At 50.5% G+C, this 15086-nt stretch overlaps 3 protein-coding genes across 3 annotated transcripts; 1 reads left to right on the forward strand and 2 right to left on the reverse strand.

The window, feature by feature from the left end:
* Positions 1-579: 579 nt before the first annotated feature.
* Positions 580-3655, reverse strand: T069G_02691 (myb-like DNA-binding domain-containing protein; the record flags this gene model as incomplete). The annotated part of the gene is made up of 5 exons (XM_056169901.1): positions 580-1352; positions 1419-1995; positions 2084-3186; positions 3244-3269; positions 3357-3655. 5 exons carry the CDS (start codon positions 3653-3655, stop codon positions 580-582), a joined length of 2778 nt encoding a protein of 925 aa, XP_056030793.1.
* Positions 3656-4566: 911 nt separating this feature from the next.
* On the reverse strand, positions 4567-6085 carry T069G_02692 (AAA ATPase domain-containing protein; the record flags this gene model as incomplete). The annotated part of the gene is made up of 2 exons (XM_056169902.1): positions 4567-4986; positions 5072-6085. 2 exons carry the CDS (start codon positions 6083-6085, stop codon positions 4567-4569), a joined length of 1434 nt encoding a protein of 477 aa, XP_056030794.1.
* Positions 6086-7964: 1879 nt separating this feature from the next.
* Positions 7965-12343, forward strand: T069G_02693 (uncharacterized protein; the record flags this gene model as incomplete). The annotated part of the gene is made up of 5 exons (XM_056169903.1): positions 7965-8450; positions 8509-9072; positions 9274-9895; positions 9950-10382; positions 10447-12343. The coding sequence occupies 5 exons, from the start codon at positions 7965-7967 to the stop codon at positions 12341-12343; spliced, it is 4002 nt and encodes a 1333-aa protein (XP_056030795.1).
* Positions 12344-15086: the final 2743 nt, after the last annotated feature.

Consider the following 15086-nt stretch of genomic DNA (forward strand, 5'->3'; position numbering starts at 1 on the left):
ACTGAGGGGGTTTCCATGGCTAAGACCAAATACGCATGAACCCACCATGGCAGATCAATCAGCAGTCACTTCACAATAACCTGTGAAATCCAATCTATCGTATCATCGTTTCTGTTTCATGCTCAAGCTCTGATTTCATATTATAGTTACTCTACCAAATCGGGCTCAACAACTAAACACCAACTCTATATGTGAATTTGTAACAGCTACCAACATCTCGGCCCTCGCTATAGCCTCGGCATACTTTGTAGCGACACGGGAAAATCAATCAAGTCACACGATCGAACTCGCATTTAATGACATCTAAGCATCTTTCATTCGCACAAAGCAACCTACTCAAATTCGAGCAAGCGAACATCCTATTCTTGATTTTTTACAAGCAAATCGAACCAATTCTTTGTTTGACATGTACACGTTCATCAAACTCGAACTGTCTTATCATCCAGCCACAATTATCATCCATGAATACCCACACTCAAGCATAGCAAATGCTCAATTCCAAACCATTATCCGAAACCCCTCCAATCCGTAAAAATCTCAATGTTGCGCAATTATAAATAGGGCCATCATGGGCATGCATTAGGCCAGAATCTTGGCCGGGAGATCTTCCATGTCATCCATATCGCTGTCTGAGTAAGGCTCCGCCGGCAGAGCAGCAACGCCGTTTTCCTCCTTTCTGCCCTTGGTCGCCATGAATTTCTTGGGAATCATTATCTGTGGAGTCTGCGCTTCCTCGAGATTTGACTCTTCGCCCTCATCAGCAGCAGCTAAGGTTATAGCCGGTTCGCTGTCTTCGATAGGGTCCTGGATGTCAAGAGTCGCCTTTTTCGACTTACCCTTCCTGGAGTACGTCTTCTTCTTTGGTTTGGGCGTGGCCTTTGGAGGTGAAGGCGGTGGCGCTTCCATCAAGGCTGGATCAATAGTTATGTCAGCCTTGTTGTTTTCAGCTGCCCCAGTCTCCTCTGCACCAGAATCCTCGACAAACTCGGCACTTTTCGGTGTTGGTGCTGGTGCTGGCCTGTTTCGGAAACGAAGTTGCTGAAGAATTTCTTTCTCTCGCTCATCATCATCGTAGCCACTGCCATTGATTTCAGGCAGGCCTCCCGTTCGGTTATATTCGTTGATGATGTGTTGCGCAACGTCTAGTACTGTCAAAGATTCCCAGCCGGGGACTGTCTGTTTCAGACGGTCCCAGAGCAATACCTGAGTGTGAAGACTCCATTGGCCGCGGAATTTCTTATCAAGGAGTTTTGCCCAAGGAATATCAGCGTCTAAAAGGACAGAGGCCTGTTGGATTGCCAACACCAAACGGTATTGCTCCTCTTCATGCATACTTGCGAGTTGTTGACGAGCTGAATCAAGCTGAGAAGAAATATCCTCGTCCGAAACAGGCATCTCAACAGGTGCAGGCTCTGGACGTTTTTTCTTCTCGGAGGCGGGCTTCTTCTCGGAGGCAGACTTCTTATCCTTCTTCTTCCCAGAAAGGCGATTCTGCATTGCCTTCCACTTTGTGATGCATTGCAGCCGGCTCCGCTTTCTTTCCATATTCTTGCTGATATCTTGCCAGTCGATTATGTCCTCAATGTTTTTCTTGTATATGGGATTGTTGGGGTGTACTTTTCGAAATTCTTCAATAGCCTCCACTGCCTCTTCGACAACCTGTGACAGCAGCTGCTCTTCTTCTTCGCTCCACACATCCTTACGTTGGTACGGGCCGCACACAATGTAATTGCGATACCGATCTCGTACATCCTCAGGATGGCGGTTGATGAGACCAGCAATTTCGGACCATTTGTTTCCATGCACGGCAATGAGCTGAGAAAGCTCTTCATCTTGTTCCGGTGTCCATGTTCCTCGTGCAACAAAATTATGGTATTTTTTGCGCGCAACGTTGATGACCTTTTGCCTCTTGCGGTCAGGGCACACTTCAAAGAGGCGGTACCAGAGGCGTGCATGAGCATCACCGGCTGTTGTACCTCCAGGTGCTTGGATCATCTATTTTTAATACAGGGTAAGTGACATAATTCCAGCCAGCAAAGCCAGTTTTGAAGAACATGGTGGGCACGGTGCAATTGGGCCTTACCTGATTAACTTCAGCCTGGGTCATTCCATATTCGTCGCGGAACTGTTCAATAACGCGGGCAATGCCGTCGAATTCAGCTTCTGTGAATCGTCCTTGCGTGTAATTTCCCGAATCGCCTGTTCTCGCCGTTGGCTCTTCGTATTCTGCGTTTTCAGCATCCTCTTCCAAGGGCTGCAAGGGCTGCTGCGTCTGTTTCTTAGTAGCACGCTTAGCCCGGGCTCTCGGCTTTGGTGTGTTGGCGGAGGGGGACGGCAGCTCTCCAAGTGCTTGACGGTTCTTCTTGGAAGGCGTCTCCGTTTTGGTCTCCTGCACAAGCAACACAGGTTTCACCTTTGTTCTCGTAGATCGCCGTCGTGCTGGGCTTTCAGTTGGCTGCTCCTCTGCTTGAGCAGAATCTCCAGAGCCGTTGACACCGGTTGCATTCTGATCAAGGTTCGTTTCGTTTGCCCCATTGCTCGCTTCATGTTGGCTACTCTTATGCTCTCTCCATACCTGTCGCGCGATGTTGAGCATTTCCTCGTCATCACGATCATCTACGTGGTCACCAGATGTGTCTCGCTGGTCATTTGAGGCTTCTTCTTGCGGAAGCGAATCAATTGCCATGGGAGCCATGGGGGCAACTTGAGCTCGGAAAGGTACACTATTCTCCCTCGAGCGAGTTTCCTCTCCCGTCTGGCTGCGACGGCGAGCACGGGCAACGCTGGGCGACAATTGCTCATCGGCATCAGCGACATCATCCTCAATTGCAGTGCCGAGTTGGGGACTGGCGGCATTGTTTCTGGCATCCAGGTTCTCGGTCTCGTCTTGCGTCTGCTCAGCAGCCGGGTGGGCATCTTCAATGCCCTTTCTCTTCTTGTTTCGCTTGCCGTCCACGGAGTCGGACCCTTTCCGTTTCTTCTTCTTCTTTTGAGAGGCTTGGGCCTGCACCAAGTCCAGTGCATCCATCTCGGTGGTAGCATCTTCAAGCGCATCGGGTCCTCGTTCGTCATCCTCGGCAGCGGTGGGAGCACTCGTTGTGTATTGATTTGCGTCGGTTGGCTCATCCTCGGCGATTTCGGTATGCTGCAAAGACTTTCTCTTCGATTTCTTGCGCTTTGAGGTGGCTGCATTGGGATGGTCGTCATCGGCTGCGATATCAGACGTCCTGCTTTTCTTCTTGCTAGATTTGGCGCGTTTCGCGATATCACTAGATGGAGGAAACTCAGGCTCCTCGTACTTTAAGGATTGGGTTGCCCCCGAAGAAAACGGGAGCTGTGACGCGTTGCTGTCGAACATTTCGAGATCGCCAAAGTCGACATCGACGTCGGCAGTTTCGCCTTCGTCAGGGTAGTTGTCAACATCTTCCATCTCCTCGACACGAGCGTCATCAATCTCAGCCATTGAGGCAGTGTATCCCTCGCCTCCCAGATCTTGATCGCCTTCGCCTTCCTGGGCAGATTCGAGTTGCTCGCGTTTTGCTGGGTCGAGCTGTGAAGTCGTTTCCGATTGAGTCGACTCAGGTGCACTTGAGCCCATGAAATAGCGCAATTTGGAAGCCAGCTGGAAATCGGGCCATTTGGCGTTGGCAGGCATGAGAGCAGCAGCGAGTGGCGAGGAGATGAAGCTTCGCTGTGCTTGTCCCTGTCCGTGGCCGTCTCAACTTGCTCCGAAAATATTATGGGACTTGGAATTTCGAGGGATGTGACTGGCCTTGGCCCAACCGCGATGTTTGTGCCTTGTCGGTGAGGCAGCTTAACAGTTGGTACACGGGCGCGTAGCTTTCGCGTTAGGGACGCCAAGGTCGCAGGCGATAGTGCGCTGACCAGTCAAATTGCAGTGGGGTGATTATTGAGTCCAAACAGCCCTACCCTGTAACTACCCTAGACCGCACCGGAAATTTGAAATAGGAGGCTGGAAGCGCACGTCAAAGAATCATAAACGCATAAATTCGTTAATGCACCTTAATATTCATGAGATTATCCTATCTGACCTATTTCCAGAACAAATGTCTAGCAACACTCTTTTTTTTTTTGTTTTGTGCTGGCTGGTAAACAATCATGATAACCTGTATGCTGCGATGCCTGGTTAAATTGGGAGCTGCTCAAGCATGAATGAGAAATAGAGGTATGAACAGAAATGTATTATCAGAAAAAAGGGTATTATCTAAAGCTAGGTAATACAGTCAACTAAATCAAAAAATAATGCCAAATATGTATGGTACAAAGAATTCTGAAATGACAAATGAAATATTGTAGAGTCTTCCAGCTCTGACCAGACCATCAAGGTAGGTCGCCGGCATCTCTCTTTGTGTCTAAACTCAAGGAAATTGCTTGCCGTTGTATGGCTATTTTGTGTAAACGCAACGAACTCCAAGGCCCGTTTCATCCATTATCGTCGCCTTTGTTGTATTCGAACCGTCGTCGGATACATGTCTCATCAAATGCTGCTTTTATTCGTACCAATTGATTTTGTGCATAAGTTGTTAGTAATTGCTGCCGTTTGGCTTAGTCGTCGTTTTCTTCCGGCTGCTTCAATTTGACCGTGATGCCCTTGCGGGTTGTCTGAATGTCATATTCGCCACCAAGGACCAGATCCTTGGCAACGAGCTCTCGGGTACGACCCAAGCTCTCAATATCAGAGATTCTCTGAATGGTGTCTTCCAGGTGCTTCCGGAACCGAGGCTCAGCGCATATCTCCTTGAAGGCGAGGTGCATCGGGACGCTGCTTGCACGAACGTCTGCTTGGCTGGTGACAGTAAAGAGGTTCAGACTATCGAGGTCTCGGATGAAGTCGGCTCGAGTCATGAGCTCCTGGGCTATGTGGAAAGGGAATGTTGGCAACAGGTGACCCACGACTGGGTCGTACGTTTTGGCCATCTCTTCTTCTTTGTCAACAAGCGCCAGAGCAAGAACCATGGCAGCCGCCTAAATGAGACATTGACATTGTTAGCCGGGGGGAACTTTCACGTAAAGCGGAGTGTTGGGATGGATGCGTTGATATAAGACGTACCGCCCATTTCTGCTGATCCATCACGTCATCATCCATCTCTGAGCCAAGGATCCAGCATTGGTTGAGAAACCACTTCTTCTCGGTGTCTTTGATCTGTTCACACGTGCGAATCATATCCTTGCTTTTTGCCACACGGTTCAAAAAGCTTAAGCGGCCGCCGATGCGGTCGTATACATCTTCGAGCTCGTGGTGGTTAGGAATCTCCTTGAAATATCGCATACGGTATTTCCGCAGGGCATTGATGGCTTGGGACTTTGGTAAATCAGTAACAGCGAGAACTTCCATGCGAGTGGCTAGGAGTTTCAGCCGCTCGTATACCCAGTAATCGTCAGTATTGAATACCATCGTGACCAGGTTTGCAGCTGCCCACTGTTCAGCACGCTGCTGAAAAAGCTCAATCAGGTCTCTGCCTTCTTCATTGTTCCTTAGAAGATGCAGCTGGTTCACAATGACGACGAGCGGCTTCTTCCTTTTTTGGACGAGCTTCATAGCCACCTTTTCTAGCTTGTTCAAGGCTCGTTCGATGTCAAGCAGAGCAGTGGTCTCACGAGGACCTCGCTCGCTGAAGTAGCCTCCAATGTAGTCCTCGTGGAACTCATAGTCGAGACATTTTCCCAGGCGTATTCTTACGATTTCAGTGTCGGCATGAGCTTCAAACATGGCCACGCCATCACCGTCAGTCTTACGCATAGCTTCGATGAGCATGCTGCTTTTGCCAGTTCCCTTCTCTCCCATGAAGAGATAATAGTGACCGGATTCTCTGCCGTCAATGATTCTGTCCACATGCTCCTGTTCAGGGCGTTGGACCCAGTGCTCATCCTCGGGAGCCACTGTTCGAGGCACTTCCTTTGCGGTTGTCGCCAGGTCGAGAACTGGGTCGCCTGGTTCGAATGCGCGCGTCATCTTCTTCAAGACAAGCATCTTGTAGCTCCTATGGTAGATGTAGCCGGCAGCAGCAAATCCAAAGGCAAGGACAAAGATGGACGCAAACGTGGTGGCGGCACTTTCGCCCATCTTCTTCAGTAGAGATTCCTTGGGCGCATCATGACGACTATGAGAGGTTGATTGTGAGAATCCCTGTGGGAATCCCTCGTCTATGAATAGTGTTAGTTTGATTGAAATTGGGCACTGTATCTTGTACTATTTAGACATTTCGCAGCGACTCCAAGACAAGACTACATATGTACACAAAGCCACGGACTGCTCGGTTACGAGGTTGCCGATTGCACACAGAGTTGAGACGCGCGGTGGTAGCACAACGTGTGCGTTTTCAAACAGCCATTGACCCCAATTGCAGCCATGAACCGCATGAGCATCTCCCAAACACCAAAGAGAGACGTCGAGATGAGTACAAAGCAAATAGTACGATAGTATCAGTAAACGAACGTACCGGCGTGTCGTCGAGGTGCCTGAGTGGAAAACCGGGGCCTGCATAACGGTAACTGTCGCGCGCTGCTGCGCCCCAGCCTGCTGGGGATGGACGGGGAGATATGCCGAGTCAAGCGGCTGCTTTGGCGTAGCATCGTGTCTCTGGACGAGTCTCGTCGTTGGCAGATGGAGATTGAAATTGAAACTACACAGCCAGACAAGAGACTTTGAGGTTTGAGGGACGCTCGGAAGTTGTAGATGAACTACCTTGTCTTAGTCCAATTAGCAGCACTTGGCAATCCCGATTACATCTGCTGCTATGTTACCCAAGTTCTTTCAGTTGCCATGCCCCTGACGTCTCTTGGCGCAAAAGGGGCTTCAGCACCCACAGCTCGCTGGAATTGCTGGCTCTGGCACCGGCGGCCTCCCAGTGGGCATATTATTGGTGCGTTGGCCCCCAGCCTAAGCTTTGTGGCGCGTTGCATTTTACGCATCAATTAAATCCCTTGCTTGGCCCTGTAGATTCGCGTGTCATCAAATAGCAGGGGTCAATTGTCCTTGATCGATTGATTAATAGTGGGATTCCATGCATGCTGCGGATAATATTAGTGGTATATATTGATTAATGAAGCTATATAAATATGATACTGCCACACATCACCGTTCTGCTGCGTTCGTACATATCCTGCGATGCTTCTATATCAACGTCCTGTATGGTATATTTCTCTCAGGGCTCGTTACGCGTCTCCCTCTCCCACACTGCAAGCAGCCGCGTCATCAACCGAGCCCACAACTTTGGAAACAATTCTGTAAACAAAGACCAAAATATCAAAAAAGAGGGGCTTCAGCTCGAATGCCCACACACGTGACGGCCCCAGCTCGATACATGCAGTTGCGGCCGTGCGTGATGTGGGCTGGCACTTGCCCGGTGGGAAAGATGGAGTCGATCTCGGGGCTCCAGCTCTAGATCGGACATCTAGACTTTGGCCTCGATCTTGGGCCAGGGATAGTTACAGGTGATAATGCCTATCAGAGCCTCTGAAAAGGCCAATTGGATCTCCAGCCATGCCTCTTTTTATATACCGAATTTTGTATCTTCCATCTTCCCTCCTCGTGATCGTGATGGAGGAATATCAAGCTCCTCGTTTCTTTCTTGTCCGTCTCCCAACTCGAATGCCCACTTACACTCCCATGCCAAAAGTGACCGTCACCTGAACTGCCCGCTGCCAAACGCGTTTGCCTTGCCTACTAGCACATGCCCCCTCTTGGTCCCCCGTCGAGGCTGGGGGGATTTTTTGCTCTCTACCTAACCCTCTTCACGTCCTAGTACTCTATCCTAACCATCTTCAGCTACTACTATTGCAATCTCGTTTTTTCCCACCTCTTGAACACCCCTACATCATCTTTGTTTCGACGTAATATTTTTCTTCTTTTTTTCCGTCGATATTCTCACCCCTTCGTTACATTTGATTTCCCCGTTACTCAAAAAATCACAATTCATTGACTCCTAAAACCGCTCATCGGAATGCCACTCACTCCCCAGGAGTACCTGGACTGGTGGCTCACCACAGCTCTTGATCCTCTCAAAGAACTTGTCGACAAGGAGGCTTTGGGATGTGGTCCTCAGCATGTTGGTTTTGAGCAGACAGTTCAAAAAAGACAGCGAGGCTTTGATAATGATGTCGACCTGCGAGAAGCTCTACGGCTGCATGTAAAGCGACTCTCCTCTCACCAAACTCCTGAAGCCTCCTGCAACCCAAGAAATAAACTAAGAGAGCTTACTTTGAACGTCTTCAAGAAACCCGAGGATGGGGGCCTAGTTCCCGACAGAGCCCTCGATGGACTCGCTGATCTCAACTCTGTCGAGCTTCGGCGCCGTCGCCTCGTGGCTGAGACACCTCTTATTTTCAGAGCCGGCCATCCTGCTTATGGATCAGCGGCAATGGTTCAAGAGCTGAACAGAAAGGCCACGGAAAAGTTTAACCAGTTTTACATGGGCTTCAGAGCCTCCGTGAGTATCTTCCTAAGGCTGCTGCACCACATTTGTTCTACTGCTAACCTCTTTTCAGATGGTTGTTGAAGAGTTGAAGCAAGCAAAAGTCACCAGAAAGCCCGCTGTGGAGATTATGGCAGTTGTGAATGCTCTCTTTCCAGCTCATGACCTTTTGAAAAACTCAGACGACATTAGTCTTGTTCCATGCACTGACTCTCTTCTCGGCTGCATCCGCTTCACGGTTCTCTACCATCTCTTGGGAGACAACCCGTCGAGCGATAAACAGCAAGCCATGATACAAGAGAAGCTGTTTATCTGGTGCAGCCTACCAAGGTATGAGGCGGCGTACAAAGCATTCACTCAATACATTGAGGAGTTCAAGACAATCGAATCGCTCTGCTTCAATGTCCTCCAGCTAGCAGAGAAGGAAGCTTCTCGCCGAAGATCAGGATCAGGGCCTCGCCGTCCTTCCTTTACCCCAAATTCAGTGGTCATGGTCAAATCCATCCTCAAAGGTTCTCCCCAGAGCCCCCGTGAGGTGGAAAGTTTGGCTTCTTCTGGAAGATCCAATTCGCCAGAATTCGTGGCATCGGCGCCCCCTGTCCCCAATCCTTTGCTCAAAGGTCTCCCAGGGCGAGAAGTCTCTCCTTCTAAAACCGACGGAGCAGCATTTGCTTTTGACGATTCATCTGCACCAAAGTTGAGAGTCAAAAACACTTCCACTCTGTCAAAAGCCGCTTTTGACCAGCATCCGCTCGCAAAAGACTTGAATCTGAATTCACGAGAAAAGGCCCAACTCGGACTTCTCCTCCCCAAGCAGAAAAATCGCCGCAAGTTTTAGTATGATGCTGGCGGCGAAACTGTTGTCAAAGGAGAAAAGGTTGACGTCAAGACTTTTGACCCCAGCAAAAAGTTGAAAAAGAAGCTGCCGATGAAGCAAAAGTCGTTGCCAACGAGACAGAAATCATTGCCGGCCAAGCAGAAATTGTTGGAGACAAAGCAAAAGCTACTGCCAGCCAAAAAGAAGCAGCTGCAGGCGAGAAAGAAGAGGGAAGATGATGACATCCCACCGGTTCCCCCTACACCAGACATTCCTGAGTCTATGAAGGCAACAATCACAAGAACCAGTCTCAAGCTCCTTCAACGGATGCGGTCGCATTCAGAAATGCAAAAGATTCCTCAGATTGCCTCAGTTCTTGCTGGTGAGAAAGCCAAGTCGACCACCAAGCTGGCGAAGCCGCCGCCTACTCGCCCCAAAGCCGCCGCTCAAGGTCAAGTTCGAGATAGCTTCTCTCTCCGTACGGCATCCTTCCCCGAAGCAAGTATTCGAAACAGCCAGCATAGCCTGTATACTCAGCGAGCCCCTTCTACTCAGTCAGTAGACAGGGCCAGCGCCATGAGAAAGCAAGATGGTACTGCCGCTCAAGAACAAGCATCGCTCAGCAAGCCTGAAGTCAGATATAGTATGTGCCAACCACGGCTATCCAACATGGAGTACACAAGGCTCTATCTTGTAGAGGAAGCCAACGCTAAAAAGGAGAAGCGCCCTTGCGAGCTTCCTCCTCCTAGGAAAGTTTGGCTCTGGGGTCCTCGCTGGGAAGAGTTTCTCGTGTTGCCTAAGCTTCCAGCAGCCATCAGACGTCGGTTTTCCCTCGGTAATGGCGATGAAGAAAAAAAGCCCATGGATTTGGAGCCACTTGGCCGGGGACATGATTCGGACGCCGACTCCGTGGAGACTGTCAAGGGAAAGACATTGGTGCCTGCTAAACCGCCTCGGCTGTCTTTGAATCTTGATAACATGACTCCCTCCCTGATGCACTTGGTATCCGAGGAGTCGGAAAAGGCAAACCGGGTTTTAGGCAGGCCTCAGGCCCATGGAGTTGTGCAGGCTTCTGGTCAGGAAAGCCCAGTCTTGGGCCATTTCGCTCCTGAATATGTGAGGCAAAGCTGGTGAGTTGAGCCTACAAGTTTGAATTCCCGCCAAGTTGAAATAACGTCCTGATATGAGAAATAGCGTATCGACGATTCACAAGGCTGAAGATCCGCATCCCACATCAACAGTGACCTCCGCATCTACTGGCGTAAGTGAAGAAGAAGAAGACTTGTACTCCGACGACCGACATCTATGGCCGCCCCCAATCTGTCAACGAGGCGCGTGGCTTGATCCCGTTTCACCCATAACTGAAGAAGTCACAGAATCCGTGCGTGACGAAAGAGACAGCATTGAGAATACGACACCGCAGCTTAGTGATGACACTTTTGAAACATCGTCCATCTATTCGGATGATAGTGCTAGAACTGCCGTCTTTCTGGGCAGCAGCAGCAGCAGCAAGGAAATTGAGGATGCTCCCAAAACTCCCCAGACAGCTCGCCGCCACCCTGAGCAGCTTACGACGCCAAATGAAGCATCACCTGTGCGCTCTGGTATTCCGTTTAGCTACAGCTGTGCCTCGTTCACCTCAGTGTCGTCCGATCGCTCCTCACTGACACATTTTCCCATCTCAGCTGAGCAAAGATCGAGGGCCACCACAGAAGAGATGGTGCAGGATATTCTTAGCCAGTCAGGCGGCCGCCTCTGTGTTGAAGATGCCCGCCAAGTCCAGTTGGTGGAGAGGAAGCAGAGCGCCGAGATTCAAGCCTCGTCGGCTGATATTTGGAACACCAACGAGTACATGGAACCAGAGCTTCAGCCCGCCCCCCTTAATCTTTCCAAGAAGCCTTCTATCGCGAAGCCAAAGCATGGTTTACATGAACCATTTTTGAAGTCCAAGACGAATCCATATATTCTTGAAAGCATCCAGCCGTTCATATATACAGGCAAGGGGAGCAACTTGGCAAGCGGAGCTCCTCAGAAGTTCCATGAGAAAATCAAGTCGTACGAATCTGGCTTTGTGCCTCTGCCTGGATCTCTTCTTTACGAGGCTGATAAGAATACGGACATTATTAGAATCCCGCGAAATCTATCGGATAGCTCCAACTCAAGTAGTTCTGTTTCAGCCGTCATCACTCCATCCAAGCCTGGTCCAAGCAAACAAACAAGCTACGCAGCCCAGCGCGCGGAACCAAGACCTGCTCGCTCTATGAATGAAATGTATAATGCTGCTTCACCAAGCAATGGCTTTCAGTCTCAGCAACGAAAGCCCTCTCCTACTCTGAGCGATTTGGACGAGTTCTTCGGGGTTGGCCCTTATGAAAAGGCGTTCTTGGAAAAGCATCCAGAGGCGGCAAAGCCGTTTGTACTTCCTCCCAAACTCCCACAGTTGCCGGTAGCACCGGTCTTTACAGCGCCTGCACAGGCTACACTGATGCTTCGCCGACGAGACAAGAGCACACAGCAACATCGCACTCCTCCACTGCCAGATAGGGGCACACAACAGCTCCAGACTCCTCCACTGCCAGACAGAAGCACACAACTAATCCAGACTCCTCCACTGCCAGGCAGAGGCACACAACGGCTCCATACTCCTCTACAGCCTACAGTCCAAAGAGTCATGGAGAGAAAGCCAAACACTTCGGTGAACGTCAGCAGCTTCGCGTTACACAGAGCTCAAGGTAACAAGGCAACCATTCTGCCGGTAGTGGAGGGAAGAAGCCGTGCGAACACGACTAATACCAGAGGACGCGACATTGCCACCGGCCAAGACCGCGACTACGAGGATAGCATATCTGAGGAGCACATGCCACAGCAGACCTTTCTCGACGACGTTCACCGATTCTCTCTCCAGAGGTACGATGTCAGCGCTCGTCGACCTTCGACCGCCCATGCTCGCCCCAACACCCTGTTTGAGCAAGCCGCGCCGATCTCGCCCGTGGAGAATGTCGCTTCTGAGGGCAAGAAGATCGCTAACACGCCTGCTACAACGCTGGGAAATCTGTTCCGACGGCGCAATCGGAATCGTAAGGAGAATTAATAATGGCACTAACTAATCTTTTGTATGTACGAGTAAACTCAACACAGTCCAGCGACGAGAGCTGCTGAGGAACGGGATATGGGATATGGGAATGGAAATAAGGAAATCATATTGCGCGCAACAGGCTAGATAGCCAGATAATTCGATTTAGGTAGTTTGAAAAAAAGGTGCTTTGAAATTTACAATTTCGCGATTCCAGTGTGAAGGATGATGAATTTGTTTACATGCTTGATGGAGCCTTTGCTTTCAAACCCTACAAACTCAACAGACTGGCCGACGCGGTTTGGAGAAGATAGATCTACAAAGTTCGCCCACCTACACTAAGACATGTCGTTGGCTGATCTTCTCAGCTCCAATTTTCAACGTTGCCACCAAACTCGTACGATAAGACAACTTGACTCGCGATACTAATTACCTGCCATCGGCTTCTTCTTGGCACAGTCCCTTCGGCAGAGAGACTGCCGAGAAAGAAATTATCAAATGTCTCTTTTCATATACAGCACTGGCGATCCAGCGACATACCCCGACAAGGAAGAAAAAATAAGCCATAACCTCATTCGCTAAACTTCGTCCCGGAACCCTGGTCGAAGAGCAGCGGGAACTGGCTCTAACAGGCATCCCGGACCATCCACACCTCAAGCGAGAAGGCGTAACGAGACAAAGAGCAGGGCTACGGAAGGAGGAGAGGAAAAAGAGAGAGAGAGAGAGGAAAAAATAGGGACCCTTGAACGGGACGTTTCGCTTGGCCCGCCGGGTTGGAACGGAAGCATCTCGGGCATTGCTTTCTCGCAGCCCGTCGCAAGAAGATGCGCGCTCCGGGCCAAGAGATGAGGTAATGTTACAGCACACTATACCACTGCGGAGCCTCGAGCCTGACTTGTCAAGTGTGTCTAGCATCGCAGCTGTAGCCGTACAATGAGCAGCGGCCGGTATGTCTGAGTCGGAGGGGGGGGGGAACAGGCCACCAGAATCCGCGTGCTGGGTGTGGTGTTTCAGAACCGAATCGCCCGCCAATGCCCATCACCAAGCAACCACATCGTTCGACCCAAGAAAGCGGGGGAAGGAGAGCAAAATGGCCCTTCAACTTGCCTTGCAGGCGTGGGTAACGACGGTGATTTGCCAGATGCAGGATTTCGGTACCCCCCTCCCCTCTCTCTCTTTGCTTCCCATCTGCCATCCTTTTTTTCTCCAACACCACACGAGAGCCGAACCCCGGACACACGCGGAGAGCGAAACTGAGACATGGCTTTGATAGCGGCCCAATATGTGTGGCAGCGAAGCCTTGTGTATCGTCGAATCCCAGCCGCACCGCTGGAGGGGGATGGGGGGGTTGGCAGAGTAGAGACACGCACGAGCACAGCACGCCAGCGCTACGGCATGCATGGAATCATCATGGCCACGCACGAAATACGATCCGATTACATGGCGGAGTGTTGGTCTGCTGGGCTCCAGAGTTGGGGGTCAGTCAGCCATCAACCACCAAAGCCCAAAGCCGGGCCAAGCCAAACCGGCATCATGGCCAGCGGCAAAAGAGAGAAAGTCCCCCAGCCCGGACTGTTTCATTCCCTCCTCTCACTCCCCCACTTTCCGGATGGTGGGCTAAGGCACAATCTCACAGGCACACCCTTTTCCCGTTTGGCCTTATTTCTTCTAATCGTTTCTGCTTGGTCTTTTCGGAGTCCAGGCATACTGCGTGCATATGGGGGGATGTAATTCAATGACAGATGCAAATGACCCCACGTTGTGCTCCATATCTAACTTTGTTTTACCTGCTTAAAAGTCTGGGGAAGAAGAAATCGATGTGGTAATTCTCCGAGCAGCCCGACCTGCAAAGTTGGTCTTGTAACGTAAGGGAAAGCAAATCAAATCTGTCCATTTTCTCAAAAGGCAACATGCGGCACACGATACACGTACGTAATAAATCGCACACAGCGAATTTGTCGTTCCATGTCCCGCTCGGCCTGCATGCTCTGCCGCGCCAGACCCTTTGATCAGCCTCACCAAAAAGACACGCCAGCAGAGAAAAGATCATCCGCTAAGACGGAGACTAGGCAATGACAGATGGGAAAATCAGCGCTCAGCCCGTGCCGAAGGGGCTGCCTGCGTCGGCCAAGTCGAAAACAGAGATGGATAGACGGCTCGGAGATACACAAGGAGGAAAAAAAAAAAGAGAAAATCTCCCTTCCATACGGTACGACGTGGATGGATATCACGGCTCCTTACCTTTGCCCTGACCGGTTCGGCAAGGAGTTCCCGATCTTTGGCCCCCCGCCCCCAGCTTTTCATCTTTGACAAATTTCGAGGCTGAAACAGCCCTTGAGAACAATATCGAGGTGGTTACACAGCATTTCCACCGGCTTGCCAAGCGTGTAAAAAAAAAAACTTCTCCCCGGCCGTTGCTGCAATCTGTACAGTACCTACCGATGTGAGCTGTAAGGGATCCATGACCGTACATTAGATGCTATGGAGAACAAAAGATGACGCCCACAAAAAACTTCAGCTCCGGTCTTAGTGCCAGAACCCCCAAAATCCCACACGGCAACATGGCATCTGCTGGTCGCTGATATCGACGTCATCTCGAACAAGAATAGAAGCTCCTCGGCGGCAAGATACCGCTATTTTCTTTCTTCTCGGTCACGCCTCGCCGTTTCGTTGGAGGACAGCGGATCTGATGTTGGGTGGGGAGTGGGTTCATGTCCCATCGAATAAAGCCCATGACCATAATCTGTCTCGTCTTGGTCCC

The sequence above is a fragment of the Trichoderma breve genome, chromosome 2 (genome assembly GCF_028502605.1).
Source record: "Trichoderma breve strain T069 chromosome 2, whole genome shotgun sequence".
Lineage (NCBI taxonomy): Eukaryota > Fungi > Ascomycota > Sordariomycetes > Hypocreales > Hypocreaceae > Trichoderma > Trichoderma breve.